This window comes from Bacidia gigantensis, assembly GCF_019456465.1.
Source record: "Bacidia gigantensis strain McMullin 20006 chromosome Unknown contig_304, whole genome shotgun sequence".
Lineage (NCBI taxonomy): Eukaryota > Fungi > Ascomycota > Lecanoromycetes > Lecanorales > Ramalinaceae > Bacidia > Bacidia gigantensis.
Window position 1 is genome coordinate 606,642 of NW_025408609.1, and position 16,373 is coordinate 623,014.

General features: G+C 53.1%; 1 protein-coding gene across 1 annotated transcript; it reads left to right on the plus strand.

The window, feature by feature from the left end:
* Positions 1 to 12,140: 12,140 nt before the first annotated feature.
* Positions 12,141 to 14,715, plus strand: KY384_008820 (uncharacterized protein; the record flags this gene model as incomplete). The annotated part of the gene is given in 2 exon segments (XM_044817307.1): positions 12,141 to 12,640; positions 12,657 to 14,715. The coding sequence occupies 2 exon segments, from the start codon at positions 12,141 to 12,143 to the stop codon at positions 14,713 to 14,715; spliced, it is 2,559 nt and encodes an 852-aa protein (XP_044665902.1).
* Positions 14,716 to 16,373: the final 1,658 nt, after the last annotated feature.

Below are 16,373 nucleotides of genomic sequence, written 5' to 3' on the forward strand. Positions count from 1 at the left end.
TTCAGGCAACAATTGGTAGGGTTGCCAGTGGCTTTTGGCTCGATGCTATATAACCCTGCTTCCTCTTGTGTCTGCCCTTGAACAACTATCGTATCCCAATCGCTGCCTTCTACAGTATCCACAAGACTCCAAAATCGTAATTACGGGCCCATCATACGTCACCATCCTTCTACACGCGCTTCATCTCATACATCAAGATGGATCATGTCTGCGGTTGCTACTACCACTTAACGTCAGGTGAGTACCACCAACGACGCCAACGCAACTACATACCGCAAGTCAAGACCGAAGTTCACGCAACAATTCGATCCGAGACCTCGACGACGATCTTGCGACAAAGGTACCACAACCCCCTTCCTGATGTCATTGATGAGTGCATCTATACATTCCCACTCTATGACGGCATCAGTGTCGTCAGCTTCACTTGTCATGTGGCTGGCAAGACATTGCACGGCTTGGTGAAAGAGAAAGCTCAAGCGCAACAAACCTACGATGAGGCCAAAAGTCGAGGAGAGTCTGCTGCCTTGCTAGTACAGGCTCCCAAATCTTCCGATGTATTCAGCACCAAAATTGGAAATGTACCGGCACGTGAGGATGTGGTCGTCGAAATTCAATATATTGGAGAACTGAAGCACGATACCGAGACGGACGGAGTGAGATTCATGATCCCTACTAAGATCGCGCCTCGATATGGCAGCATTGGGTCGCTCATCGAGGGAAGCTCTCTTGTCAAGAAAGGTGGTATCAGTGTCACTGTAGATGCCGATATGCCCGCTGGTACTTTCATCAAGGGCATTCAGTCGCCTACCCACCCTATCGCCGTGACAATTGGCAATACATCCTCGTCAAATACGGAACCGCAAATGCATCAAGCATCCGCAACCTTGTCACTCAAGACTACTGAGCTCGAAAAGGAGGTTGTATTCAATGTGCTGTGGGACGAAGCTGGGGCCCCAAAGGCCGTTCTCGAGCAGCATCCAGTCTTCCCGAATCAACGTGCTTTGATGGCAACATTGATTCCTAAATTTTCTCTGCCAGCTGCTCGACCCGAGATCATCTTCGTTGTCGATCGAAGTGGTAGTATGGACTCCAACATTCCTACTCTCATCTCAGCAATGAAAGTGTTCTTGAAGTCACTGCCAATGAACACGAAATTCAATATCTGTTCTTTCGGTAGCGATCATAGCTTCCTCTTCGACGAAAGTCAAAGCTACAGGCCTGGCACTCTCCAGCAAGCGATCACGCATGTCGAAGGATTCAGCGCGAACTATGGCGGAACAGAAACCTTCAATGCTATGAAGGCTGCGATCGACACTTCTTATGGTGATATACCATGCGAAATCATGCTTTTGACAGACGGCCAAATCTGGAATCAGGAACAGTTGTTTCGATACCTCAACCGGGAAGTCAGCAAGCGGGAGAACGGTCTTCGCGTTTTCACGCTTGGTATTGGGGTCGGGATTTCCCATTCACTTGTTGAAGGTGTTGCACGAGCAGGTAATGGATTCGCGCAGACATGCACATTGAAGGAAAAAATCGACAAAAAGGTGGTTCGCATGTTGAAGGGAGGATTGTCGCCGCATCTGAAAGATTGTACTCTAGATGTCACCTATGAGAAAGACGACGATGACTTCGAGATAGTTGACAAGGTCTCAGACTGCTTAAACTTGCTTGTCGTTGACGGCGGGCCAGAGAAAGCGTCTACAGAAAAGAAACCCCCAATGTCACTTTACGACCAGAATGCCGACCCTGACAAACAACAGTCTGACAACAAAGGAGACCGCTTTGCCGCGACACCACAGATCACGATCCCCAAAGTGATGCAAACACCACACATACTTCCGTCGCTGTTCCCATTCACACGAACTTCGGTCTACTTACTACTGTCACCATCCACATCGCACAAGACACCCAAATCAGTCACATTGCGCGCAACAAGCCCCCAGGGTCCTCTCGAGTTGGAGATTGCTGTGTCTCCACTGACCCAACCAGGCGAGACAATTCACCAGCTAGCCGCCAAGAAAGCAATCCAGGAGCTAGAAGAAGGCCGTGGATGGATCACAGCCGCAATAGACATGAAGGGTACTTTACTCTCAGAGCGCTGGCCAAGCCAATATGAGGACATGGTCGAGCGAGAAGCTGTCCGTCTAGGCGTACGGTACCAAGTCGGCGGAAAATGGTGCTCCTTTGTTGCCGTGGAAGGTAACGAAGAAGAGTTCAACATCAGGAAGAGGAAAGTCGTCAACAAAACCTCGAACGCATCTCAGAAAGTAACAAAGAAAGTCAGATCTCCTACACCGGCGACTCCCCCGAGAGACAAAACCTGGACGCAGGCTCTGGATCGCTGGAGAGTGACATGATCGACTATTCGGACGAGGAACTCGTAGCAGCAACCCTCAACCCGGACGTCGTCGACAAGGAATGTTCCTCCGACGAAGACATGGGCTTCGGCGTCTTTGCCGACGACGACGATGTCACAGCCCTGCCCATCCCCCGTAAGAGTAAGAAACCCCCCGTCCCGCTCATCAATCCCCGGCTGCTCTCCCGGCAACCACATTACATCCCCCACCCATCCCCACCCGCTGACTCTCCAACAGCGCACGCCCCCGCCCCCGCCCACTCCGACTCCGACGACGACGGAAGTTTCAGCCGCCCCTCTGCACCTGCACCCCAACGAATCGTCTGCAAAACCGGCTCCAGCTCAAACCGCACCATATCGTTCCCCGCGCCCGGTAGCGATGAAGCCTTTGGCTTTGACTACTCCACCGCCGCCAGCGCATCTCATAGATCCGTGTCTGGTATGTCTGCTTCCAAATCGAAGAATATTGCGCCCTCCAGCGCGTTCGCGCCGGCTGTGAGTTCGGGGAGGAGACGGGTATGGGGGGAGGAGGAGGTGGAGGTGTTGCGCACTTCTGCGATACAAGGGGAGGCGAGGTCGACGTCGTTGAGCGCGCTGTGCCGACTACGCCGAGGGAGATCGTGTTGAGGGTTATTGATATGCAGGGCTTTGAGGGCAGTTGGGCTGGTAGGGATGTGGAGGAGTTGGCGGGGTACATGGGTGTTAAAGTTAAGAGAGTGAGGGAGGTACTGGACAAGGTGGAGGTGGGGAAGAGTGAGGATACGGTTATGACGGCGTTGGTGGTGTGTTGGTTGGAGGGCAAGATGAAGGGGGAGAGGGATTTGTGGGAATTGGTTGTTGAGAAGGCGAGGGCGTGGGTGGATGGGGTGGAGGGGGGTGCGAATGGGAATGGGAAGGGTGGTGGTAAAGGGGAAGGAGGGGTTTGGGAGACGGCGGAGGAATTGCTTGCTGGGACTTAGGGAGGGGGAGGTGATGGATATAGGAAGGAGGTGACGGGGAGTGGTGATCAAGGTCACTAGACCCCCGAGGTGAAAAGTTGAAATCGCAGGCATGGATGGGTTGCTGGGGTATGCTAGTTTTTTTTGGAGAACATTCATTATTGGGAGGACAGGGTATGAATGGGATTGCTGGAGGGCTGGGACATGGGGCGTTGATGAACAGGTTTTGCTTGTATGATACCCCACGGCTATCATTTCCTACGCAATGAGGCCGGCTGCCCTCTCTTAATATTCTATCCACATTCGCGTATATCTACATATATACGTACTCACCCTCACTCAAACAACTACCAAAGTTCCCAATCTTTCCTTCCATCCATCCAATCTTATCTCCCCCCAGCTCCACCCCCCGGTCCTGTCGTCCTGTTTCTGAGGAATATGAACCAGTACCCACCCCACCCTCTCTCTTTGCACTCACTCATTCGTCGCACCCCACCCCACCACATGATTCATCGCCTCATTCGTCCCCCGTGCGTGTGTATATGCGACTTTTGTTCATCTTCACCCAGAGATCTCCCAGCAGTGAATGAATGACTGTTCCCAGCAGAGGGGAATCAGAGCTATCGAATTTGCCAGCCGCGTCGGCCCCCTACCCCCTGCCTGTCTATTGATTTTATCTTCACTGACTGGCTGGCTGGCTGGCTGGCGGGGCTATCGATCTCCATATGTATATGCCCCCATGGGTGGGAAGGGGGGAGGGGGGGCCTCGCTGAGATTATATCTCCTTCATCTCTAATTTTACCTTCTCATTCTTCGACTTTCCATCGCTTTTTGGCTTTGTAGTAGAGCTAGGTGATGCGGTAGGGTGCGGTCGTGAGTAGGAGTAGGAATGGGCCAGGGTAGTCGCTTGAGAATGTTGTTGGTGCTGCTGCTTTGAGATCTGAGACCTGTGGTAAGTTTGAGGCGGGGGTGGAGGTGGAGTGAGTGGAGTAGAGTGGGGTGAAGCGGCGGAGGTCTGTTGGGGAGGGAGGTTTTGTTAGAGGAAGGAGAGGGGGTATGTGGGAAGGAGGGAGGTAGGATTGTGAGATCAGGGGGGTATAGAGGTTGGAGGAGGCGTAGAGATCAGGGGGTGGTGCAGAGATTGAGGAGGGTGTAGAGATTGAGAGCATGGGGATGGAGTGGCGATGGTGGATGATTGGATGTGGTCGTATGGAGGACGGAGGTAAGGTTTAGGTTTCTGGATGTCTGTCAATGATTTAAAATGTGGTGTGACTTGAGGAAAGGAGATGGGATGAGCTTGTGAAGTCTGGGGGTAAGGGGGAAACAGGGCGGCCGCGCAAGTTTTGAGGGAATTTGAGGAACAAGAATCGAGCAGCGTTGAGGGCTCAAGACCTTGACTTTTATCGTACTTTAGGGGGTAGAGAGGATGAGGAGGAGCCGAGACATTTCATCTCTTGCTCGTGATCCAAAGGATGCTGTGGCCATCACGCTTAGAGGCTGAAGACGTGGGGAATCTGGATTATTCTGGTCTGCAAACAAGATTCCTCATACTGGTGGAGACACCACCGCTGGATATAGACGTGGACATATGTAATCTCTTCTATTTGCATCTGATTGTGTCCGTAGGCTGACTTCCAAGCCCTGGTCACTGCTGTTCCAAGCTCTTGTTCTGTTTTCCTGAGGCATGAAAGAGGCGCTCTGCTTCCTAATATACGATGTCTGACTCGCTGACATAGTCAAGTCTATCCTCAAATCGATTTTGTAGCTCCACTTGGGGAAATGGCGTATCGTGAAGAAGTCGTAGAACAGCTTGCTCTACCTGCGGAGAGGACGTCAATTAGCAACGCGACATGCCAAGAAATCACCTTCTCACGCCCGCAACTTTCTTCATCCTCCACGCGTTGCAAAACCACTTCTCTCTACATTGATCGCGTCGATCGACTGCTTAAGATATGCGCTACTCTAGCTTTATCTCCAAGACGCTTGACCAAAGTACTCTGTATCTTCAACGGAAGATTGGATCATCGCTCCGGCTTCCAATCGGGGATTTCTTTCTCGGCAAATTTCACCTCAGTGTCTTTTCGCTTTGCATGCTTGGAGACGCCTCACTGTAGCCACAGATGTCGACTGTATTTTGGTTGGACTTATTTGAGGTGCTAATGCTGCATGCTACAGATGAAGACTGGGCCTGAGTGTTCTGTTGTCTGTTGTCCTTCCTCGAACAAAGTCTTTTGCCCCAATGGACACGGATCTAAACATAGCGAGAGCAGCATGCACTGCGCCCAAGCCAGAGATCCCAAATCAACCGATTTCCTAGAGCGCGGGTAGGCACAGCAGGTTGGATATAAGATGAAGCTTTGCAGGAACCGTAAGATGCAGCACGCGATTCCTACGATGAGTGTCTCATGCCTCGTGCCTCGTGCCTCATCCTTGAAACATATTCACCAATGTTTCAGCGGAAACTTCAGGGTCCCACCGCTTGACAGGCGGGCTTGCAGACACCGTTGCGCCATGGATCCGGGCCCTGGAGTGCTTAACCGAGGATTATGCAACATCCTAATTGCGGAGCAGAGTTATAGCTCAGCATGCTACAGGGTTCTCGAAAGAATGGAGTAGTGCTGACTTTGGGTCGCCAATACGCGATTTGCGCTTCAATTGGAGGCCAGGCAATGGAGACAGCTATGTTGAGTTCGGATCCTTTCTGGGGACTCACATGGCGTCGAATGGACATGCCTACCCATCGGAGTCTTCTTCAGGCACCCAGCCTATAGACTTCTATTAAAGGTGCCCGTATGCGGAGTCCGAATGTAAGCGAGCTGATGGCCCCTCCTCAGACTTTTATACGTGCCACGAACCGCATCCCAAGACGACTTGACCAACGGCAATGAAACGATTAGAGTGAGGTCATGACTTAGACGCTGGAACCTTCACAACCATAGGTGTGAAGAAGCAAAATTCGCCGGATCTACAAGTTGTTCTGAAAAGAGTCGGCATCGATTCAATGATTGTTTAATCTACCGAAGGTCTAGCCCAGTGGACCGGGCAGCCTGAACTAGACCGTTCACAGACCTCAGCTGGCTGAAGATTGATGATCATTGCCCAATCCTCCCTGGAGTACACTAACCAACGCCGATGTCATGCAGCTCGGGCGCCTATCAGCTTAGGCTACTGCCACTCCCTCTCGGGTACAAGCACGCGAAGGATTCCGCATAATGAGTGATACGCTGCTTCCTCGCATATTGCTGTAGGCTGTGCCTCTGGTTCACCGACTCTGAAGAAACTCGTCAGCTCGATTCGGAGCTGCAACACCTGGAATCTTCAGGCCTGCGAAACCTACACATGGCTCTTTTGCGATACTTCACACCTGGCGATGGTCGGGCCTCTTCACCTACGAAGTTGACCCCCTCAATACGCCGCAAAGGCTCTGCGCCACATTGGCATATTCGAACTGTGGAGAGAAACACCAAAAGATAAAAAGAAGCTCATGTCCGCTCGTTGATCTACCCGCATCGCCGCACGCTTACCATAAGCTAGCGCAAACTAGAGGGCTGACCGCAGCCAACTCCGCCCTTTCTCTATGGTTCGTGCGAGACTAAGGCAATTCTCAAGAAGGCAACGCCGTGAATTAGGTCATGCAGGACAACTGCCAAGACGAATCAGCATGCGGGGTCTATGAGAACCTGAGGCATTGGGTGGATGAGGTCAGATGTTTATAGGCTGCCAGGTCGCCTTCTTCACCGATGAAAGGCCTTTCGTCAAAAATTCTGCCTTGAGGCGCTGCTACTGCTTTCAACGGCTCGCCATGGCACCACCTTCAGTCGTGTTGACCCAAGAGCTGAAGAATGAGTACTCGACCTCTGAAGATTCAAGAAAATCGTCATTCGGTCTGACGACTCGGATATACGTGAGTACCAGGCCTTATTATCGGTGGTACAAAGACTCACGTGACTCCAGACCAGTACCAAAGATCTCGAGCTCAGTCGAGATCATGTCGACATCAACCACAATCCTGAAGCTGTGTATGTAGCCGGAGTCGCAACTAGACCTTGTCGCATCTGACTCATTTTACATAGCATCGACAACCCCTTAGGTCATCTCACACCGGAACGACTTCGACGCGATGTCAAAGAATTCGCACGCCAAAAGAAACTCGAGGAGCACCTTGACCTCTTGAAGAAGGGCGCCGAAATCGCGAAGGACCCAAGAAGCTTCGAGGTAGTACGAGGCATTACCCCCGAAGAACGACAAGCTCTTCACAATGAGCTCCACCACAGATTCAGACAGCCGACTGCGCTGTATATCACAATCATAATATGTTGTGTTGGCGCTACCGTCCAAGGTTGGGATCAGACTGGCACCAATGGCGCAAACCTCGACTGGCCTAGAGAATTTGGTCTTCTGCCTGACGAACGACCTAATGATGTTTGGATACTGGGACTTGTGAACGCTGCCCCATACTTTGCCGCCTCTCTATTTGGATGCTGGCTCTCCCACCCTTTGAATCACAAACTCGGTCGACGGGGAACCATTTTCATCGCCGCCATATTTTGTTTCGGCTCCGTCATCGGCTCCGCGTACACTCGGAATTGGAGAGAATTATTCGCGTGTCGATGCATGCTCGGGATCGGGATGGGGACCAAAGCCTCGACAATTCCAGTCTTCGCCGCCGAAAACTCACCAGCGACTATCCGTGGATCATTAGTCATGGGGTGGCAGATTTGGGTAGCGTTCGGGATCTTGATGTAAGAGTCTGAAGCACGACCACGAGAATGCGGCTTACGATATCTGTAGGGGCTTCTCCGCGAATCTCGCATTATACCAGATCGGAAACATCGCGTGGCGGCTGCAGCTCGGCTCAGCCTGCATCCCAGCAGTGCCCCTGATACTCGGCATCTTCTTCTGTCCAGGTACCTTCCCCATCGTCATCTTCGTCGCAATTGAAGCTGACAGCCCTCAGAATCTCCGCGCTGGTACATCAAGAAAAACCGTTACGAGGAAGCCTTCAAATCCCTATGCCGCCTTCGCGCCACAAAACTCCAAGCAGCGCGCGACCTCTACTACATCCACGCCCAAGTTCGTCTCGAAGAAATGATGCTCGGCGACGGCGACATCCAAACCGTACAAAGCTCCGAAGGCAAAAAGATCCACTCCAACCGGGGCCGCTTCTTCACGCGCTTCACACAACTCTTCACCATCGCACGAGTCCGCCGCGCCACGCTCGCCACCTTCGTCGTAATGATCGCCCAGCAAATGTGTGGTATCAATATCATGGCCTTCTACTCCTCGTCACTGTACAAGAAAGCGCACACCAGCACCTCCACTGCGCTTCTCGCCTCCTGGGGCTTCGGCTTCATCAATTTCGCATTCGCTTGGCCCGCTGTCCGCACTATTGATACATTCGGCCGCCGCGCCCTACTGCTTTTTACATTCCCTCATATGGCGTGGACGTTGTTGGCGTGCGGCTTTTGCTTCTACCTCCCCCAGGACAGCCGCGCGTACCTCGGCCTCATCACTTTCTTCATCTACCTCTTCGCGGCGTTCTACTCCCCTGGCGAGGGACCAGTACCCTTCACGTACTCCGCGGAAGCTTTCCCGCTGTTTCATCGCGAAGTCGGCATGTCTCTCTCCGTCGCCACGAACCTATTCTGGGCGGCCGTGCTTACAGTCGTGTTCCCGCGTATGACAGACGTGTTTGGATTGACAGGCTCGCTAGGCTTTTTCGCAGGGCTCAATGTCATTGCCATGATTATGATCTTTTTGTGGGTGCCGGAGACGAAGCAAAGGACGCTCGAGGAGCTGGATTATATCTTTGGGGTGCCGACGCGGCGGCATATGCACTATCAGGTGTTTGAGGTACTGCCGTGGGCGTTTAAGCATTATATATTACGGAGGGATGTGGAGTTGGCGCCGTTGTATAAATTTCACAAGGTTTACTGAGGCAATGGGTGAGGTGAGGGGGTAATGATTTACGATCTAGGAATGGGATTGGATATGGGTGTCAAGGCATTAGATGAGCTTGCCTTGTACGATGCCATATATGTGTATACGGACATACGCTACTTGCTTCAATAACAAATGTAATCTCCGACCACAACCTTCCATCTGCCTCAATGCTCTTGCAATGGCAGCAAAAACGACTTCTCTCGGTAAACATCACCCGCCACCTATTAGTGGCCAGCGCACAGACCCTTTTGCCGGCATCGAAACGAAGACGATAGCGTGTTTCGGACCGTGATAGCGAGAATGGATTATTGACCACGCCGTACTACTGATTCCGCATCGATTCCACCTTGATAAATTCCTAAAAATGACTTCCCTAGGATTATGTGAGCTCTGGTCTGCTCCGTTTCTGGAGCAATGTGGGAGTTGCGTAGTATCCCTCTTAGAACGAAGGGTAAAGGGTAAGGAAGGATCAATATAATATAAGAAGAAGAAAACTTTGTATAAAAATTTATGCAAATGCATAAAATACGCATGAAATACCTGCACCAGCCTGAGTCTCAAATTCTGCAATATGAGCCCACCGCACCATCACCTGACTCAACAGGACATTACATGATTCGCATCGCATCGCAATGGCTCTTTTGCACGGCAAGTCTCAGTAGATATGGCTCCAGTTCTTTCTTCACCAAATCTATCGTTGCCAAATCGAGGTTTCTACTACGACGGTCGACATCACACGCCCCAACGAATCATGGAACAGGAACTCATGCTCCAGAACCATCAATCGATCTATCACCATTAGACCGTAAGATACCCCTCAATTTATCTGTCTATTTCAATCCATGTCATTTGGGCTTACCTGTCTTCAGCTCTCGACCCTTACAATTACACCACTGGCCGATGGCTCCGCAATGACAAACTCGAGCGTGAGGCGCGCTACATCGAATTTGACTTCGATAAGCTCTGCCAGAGAGGCATTCAGCTGTGCCCTGGCGCAGCCTCCATAACAAGCTATGAGAAACATGAAGGGGGTTACAACAGAGTCTTCATTTTCACGTGTAATAATGGAAAGCGTGTTGTCGCGAGGCTCCCCTTTCACATAGCGGGGCCTCGTAGACTGACTACAAACTCGGAAGTAGCTACTATTAGATATCGTAGGTCTGAACGCCATTCAAATGCGCGCGTTACGCTAATGCTTGACCTCGCGGAAGTCCAGTCTAATACCACTGTCCCAATGCCGAAAATCATTGACTGGAGTGATGATCCGGCGAATGTCATCGGCAGCGAGTATATCATTACGGAACATGCGCGGGGCGTTCAATTGCGTCATAAGTGGCCAGCGATGTCTATAAAGCAGAAGACAAGATGCATCCGAGCAATCTCAAGCAACCTCCAGCAAATAACAACAATCGAGTTCCCAGCATACGGAAGCCTGTATTTGGTCGACGTTCCCATCGACACCGCTTCGAAGGTGCCAATCTCGCGAGAATACTGCATTGGGCCTCACTGTGGAACCAGGTACTGGCATTGTGCTATTGACCAAGGCAGATACTACAACTCGATTAAACCTAATAGGGGGCCATGTAAGTTTTCAACCTCCCCCTTGCCATGATGGATTCGCTTACAGGCGTGGGTAGGGCCTAACCTGGCAGCATATTGCGACGGCCTTATCGACACTGGCCTTTCCAGGCTTCCTCCAGTCGACGAGCCCCTTGCCGAACGTCCATATCTCCAGGGAACTATTGCAACGCACACTGAACTTCTCACCATCGGTCGCGATGTGATTCATCAAATGTCTGACCATCATCAGATGAGGGAAATTGCTACTCCAACCCTGTTTCATCCCGATTTACACACACGAAATATATTCGTCTCCGACGACGACCCCACCCTTGTCACAGATCTGATCGACTGGCAGTCATCCAGTATCGAGCCCGCGTTCGAGTACTCAAACCACAACCCAGACTTTGCCACCAACGCCAAATCCGAGTTCTCGACAGAGCAAGATGCACCTACGGACCCAGACGCGGAACTCTGCAGCAAATCCTTCTCCGCCTGCCTGCAATACCTTATTCCGAAAATATGGGTTGCGAGGGCTCTTGACAAGGACATGATACGGCCATTTCGCTACAGCCAACGGACATGGGTCGATGGTGCTGTGGTTTTCCGACAAGAGCTCTTCGAAGTTGCGCTTCGCTGGAATGCGCTCGGCCTTCCTGGTTCATGCCCCTATCCCATACCCACAGCGGATCAGAAAGTCATCTATCTCAAAGAGTATGAAGCTTATGTGGAGGCGCAGCAGATGAAGTCAAAGCTGGCTGAGGTCCTCAACACAGCTGACGATGGATGGGTCCCGACAGACGCTTATGAAGCGACTGAAGCAGAGCACAAAAGAGCATTTGCGGTATTCCTCCAGAGCGTGAGAGAAGCGGAGGCCGCTGGCGATCATGATATGAGCGAGGAAACGTTAAGGAAGATATGGCCTTTTGATGTTCAGTGATTGCCGCGCCGGAACTCCATCAAAATTAAATTATACTATCTAAATTGGTCTAAATCAGACTTCGAAGATGGGAATCCCACCATCTCACTATTTCAGACTAGTCCTGGGCGGGCGGAAGTGGAGCCTATTGCTGTGCTTTTCGGGCAGCAATAGGGCAGAGGCCCCTATAACTTGGCCGATAAAGCTGCTTCAACGTCGAGAAGTAGCCAGTTCAAGCCCCCTCGAATCGAAATACAGGGCTTTTGCAGACCCGAGAAATTGGCTCATAGGGCAGGTGCTAGGATTGAATTGTATATATATATAACTCTTGGTACTGCTTAAAGTGGTAGCATTTGGCATAGCACGGCAACCTTTTCACTAGCTGTGCCCCGGTCATGCTTACAGGGGAGGGGTACCATCCATGCCTCAAGCACCTCGTGCATACATTCTGGCGCAATTATCAATGGCACAGAATTTGCAACCAATTTACAGAAAGATGAACAGCGCAACAGCCCAGATAAGGCCAGCGAGTATCGTAGCCTTGTGCAACGGCGTTGTGGAAGCTCTGCAGAGCAGGCCGCTGCCGTCACTCGATGAAAGCGTTCGCGCCGAGAATCTCAGCTTGGATGTCCAGATGTGCCTGAAATACTATGTTCTGTTCAAACAAAGACAGATATCGCAGCCACCCCATACGAAACTTGAACAAGACCACTCGGAGTCCGTAACGCGCCTGGCAGATAGATGTCGCACCATTCTTTCGCTGCTGTATGATTTCCTCCGATCGACAGCGCCTGATGACCCATTGAGTGACTACAAGGCTGAAGCCAGGCAATTGTTGACTGCGGAAACATGTGCCACTTTCCGCTCTCACTTGACTGTTCATACAAAGGTGTCCCAATTGACCATCAATGTCCTTGATCTGTAAGTGCTCTCTTAGGTCCAAGGCGCTACATGTGGCACCGTTTGACAACTTGTCTCATACGCCGCACAGTGTCTATCAATGGAAGCAAAACGCGCGTCAGCATGATATTTACTCTCTGCGGCAAAGTACATCGCATTCACTTCAAGAGTTGAAGAAATATCTAGGACTCGCAAGAGATCTGGTCAACGGAAAGCTACACATCTCAAATGCTGACGCTAACGGCTTGCGATCTGATGTTACGCGTTGCCTTGAGTCTGTAGAGAGCATCGTTCAAGTGACGAGGATAAGAGGGTTCGCGGACTTCCAAGACGAGAAGCGGTCATTACCAGAGGGAACTTCGTCAGCGCCAACGATACCATCAAACGCTGTCGACATGACATCTCTCCGCCGCTTTGAGCACAGACCAAAGGAGCGCCAATTTCTTGATCCGTTTGACGACGATGAGGAGAAAGTCCAGGATAGCGTCGAGTCCGAGTACTCTGATCCCGAGCCCGATTTCCAGGAAAATCTCCCTCCAGCGGTCTACACTGAACTCATCAGAACTCAGAATGAAGAAGTGCAGCGTGCGATGTCGGTGAGTGACTGGCCCAAAGCAGAGAAGGCCCATCAACAAGCAATGAAATATCTCGAAGATCGCGAAACGCAACTCGGCATACCCTTCGACAACGAATGTCAAATGCAGGAAACACTCATCGAGATCCTTACGAAATCTCAGCAATATGATCGTGCCAAATCAATCCTGAACCACTTGCTGAAGCAGGAGAAGACGGAAAGTAATCGCAAATGGCGTCTCTATCACACACTTTCCACCGTCTACGTCGCCCAGAATCGCCTTGCGGACGCAGAGAAGTTTGCGAAACGCGCATACATTGGCCGTGAGAAAACCTTAGGGAAAGGCCACATGCTGATCTCCGAGTCCGCGAACCTGCTCATTCTCATCTACGACCGCATGGGCAACACCTCCACTGCGCAGGTCTTTCGAAATTTACACCCTCACTCCATATCGCATCCCTCTGCCTCTGCCAATGCCACCTCCCCTTCTATGTGCACCACCTCGAATCTCCCAACAGCGCCCCAGATCTTCAAACATGTCGGTACCAAACGCGTACCCTGGACACCCGATCTAAGCGTCGACATGAACGCACTCACCAAATCCGGCAAAACGCCCCTCATCAATGCCATCATCTCTGGCGACGACGATTTCGTCCACCAAACCCTCACCAACGGCGCAGACGTCGAGACACGCGGCTCGCAGTCTATCACACCCCTCATGCACGCCATCATCACCAGCCAGGCGAAAATCGCCGGTGTGCTGCTCAGCCGGGGAGCGGCCGTCGACTCGCTGACAGCGGGCTGGACGGCCTTAGCAAAAGCCGCAGATATGGGGCACGGCGCCCTCGTGGACCTCCTTCTCGAAAACGGTGCCGACATTGATGCCCGTTCGCCTCAAAAGTTCCGCCCCAAAGCAGCTAACCATAGCAGCAAGCACGATCGCAACGCCTCCCAAGCAACTACCACCGGTTCAGCCTCCTCCTCTAACCCCTCTGACACCGATGCCTCCTCCACTAGTGGCCGGGGTGGGTGGACCCCCCTTCTCCGCGCCGCCGAAAAAGGTCAAGAGGGCATCGTACGCCTGCTCCTCGATCGCGGCGCCGACATCGAAGCCGGCAACCCGACCTCTCGCACCGCGCTCGCCTGCGCGACGGAGAACCAGCACGAAGCCGTGGTGGACCTGCTCCTCTCCCGCGGCGCGGACGTGGACGCCGAAGACGAGTTCGGCTGGCGGGCTCTCCATCTAGCCTCCTTCCATCACGGGGGCGAGGGCGTTGCACTGTCCCTTCTCAACGGCGGTGCGGTGCATAGGGATAGTGTCGTCAGCGCCACGACGTCGCCGCCCCCACCGCCATATTCGGCCTTCGCAAGACCAGGTGCGCTACCAGAGGCCAATCCAGTAACAACATCCCCCTCACCCGCACCCGCAACAGCCAAGTCGGCAAAAGCCTCCCCCACGCCCCAGACCACCACGGCAAATCCCCGCTGCACTACGCCATCGAGCGCGACAACTTTCCTTTGATCCCCCTCCTGCTCGACCACGGCGCTGACGTCGAGTGTCGCGATTACGTCGGCCGCACGCCTCTGCATACGGCGATTGAGTGCAGGAATGAGGGGATGGTGAGGCTGTTGCTGGGGCGAGGGGCGGATTGCTTTGCGAAGGATGGGGAGGGACGGGATGCGGAGAAAGCGGCGGAGCGGGCGGTGAGGAGGAGTCCGGAGATTGTGAGCTTGGTGAAACGGTATGCGAAGGAGAGGAAGCTGGGGGGAAGGTGAGGCAGGGAAGCGTGGTTGGGGGTGTGTTTGGAGGAGGTAGTTCAGCGGGGGACAGGGGGGTGAGAGCGTGGAGGGGAGGGAGGGGGGAAAGTCGAGGGAGAGGAAGGGCAGTCTCTTCTCGAAATTTGGCAAGAAGGGGAAATGAATGAATGAATGGAGCGTGCGTACGTGCGTTCATGGCACGACCAACTAATCGACTGAGATGTCTTGTCAACATAAATAAACGAGCTTTGAAAAATCTCAGGTATTGATCACCCCCGACCCAGCCACCGCACTCCTACTCCCCCCAAGCTTCGCACAGTCATTAGCAACCGCCCCTTTCCCATCCCCACTCCCTCCACCCCCATCACTATCCCCATCCCTCACGACAGCCAAATCAGTCCAATTCCCCGTCCGGGTATCGCAGCACTTCCCCCCTCCCTCCTGTGGCATCAAAACAGTATTCACCTTCTGCGTCGCATCTTCATGCACGATCCCATCAGCAGCAGCAAAACAGCACCCGGGCGAGACGTACGTGCAATTGCACGCACACCCCCTGACCCCGACACCAACCCCACCGTCGAGTTCCCAGCAGCATCCAAAGTCCCATTATCACTAAGAAGACACCGACCACGACAATTCGTATATCCCCCTCCCCCTCCCCCTCCCCCTCCCCCTACCCCTGCCGCACTCACCCCCGCAAAAGCCACAGCACCCACCGCCGCCGCCCGCGACATACACGCGAACGTGCCCCAGCTCGCTGACAGGGGTATTCCTTGTTTGGTGTTTGCGCAGACGCAGTCGTCCTCCCCGCCCCCGCCCCCGCCCCCGCCAGCATTGCAGTCACTAGCTCCCCCGCAAGAGCCCGCGCATTTCTGCGGCGTCAGCGCGGGGCGGTTGGGGACTGGTTTTGTAGGCGTTCGGGGATCGGCGCGTTGCTGGGATTGCGGGGAGGTGCAGGATTCGGGTTGGGTGGAGGAAGGGGTGGTGGAGGTGGAGATGTCGGCGGGGCAGGTTTCGGGGAGTTTTTGGAGCAAGGAGAAGCGTGACGGGATGCCGAAGATGTGCACGCCTATTGCTTCGTCTTGGAAACCTGGGAGGGGGGAGGGGGGTTAGTGTGATGGTGATGAGGAGGAGGAGGGGGAAAGGGAGGGGGAAGGGGAAGTGGGCAGGGGTGAGGGGGAGGGTGAGGGCGGAGAGGAAAGGGATGGGGATGAAGAAGGGGCTGGTGGAGGAGAGGAGGGAAGTTACCAGCTTTAGTCCACCCGCCACTTCCTGCCGTCACGCAGGTCTGGATGAGCGTGTGCATGCGATGGAAGAGGTAGTCTGGGTCTTCGAGGTCGGTCAAGGGGTTATTGCCTGGGACTTCGTCGGCGAGCATCGCCACGAGGATGGCGCATGTTCCTTTGAATGTCAGCAACCTCA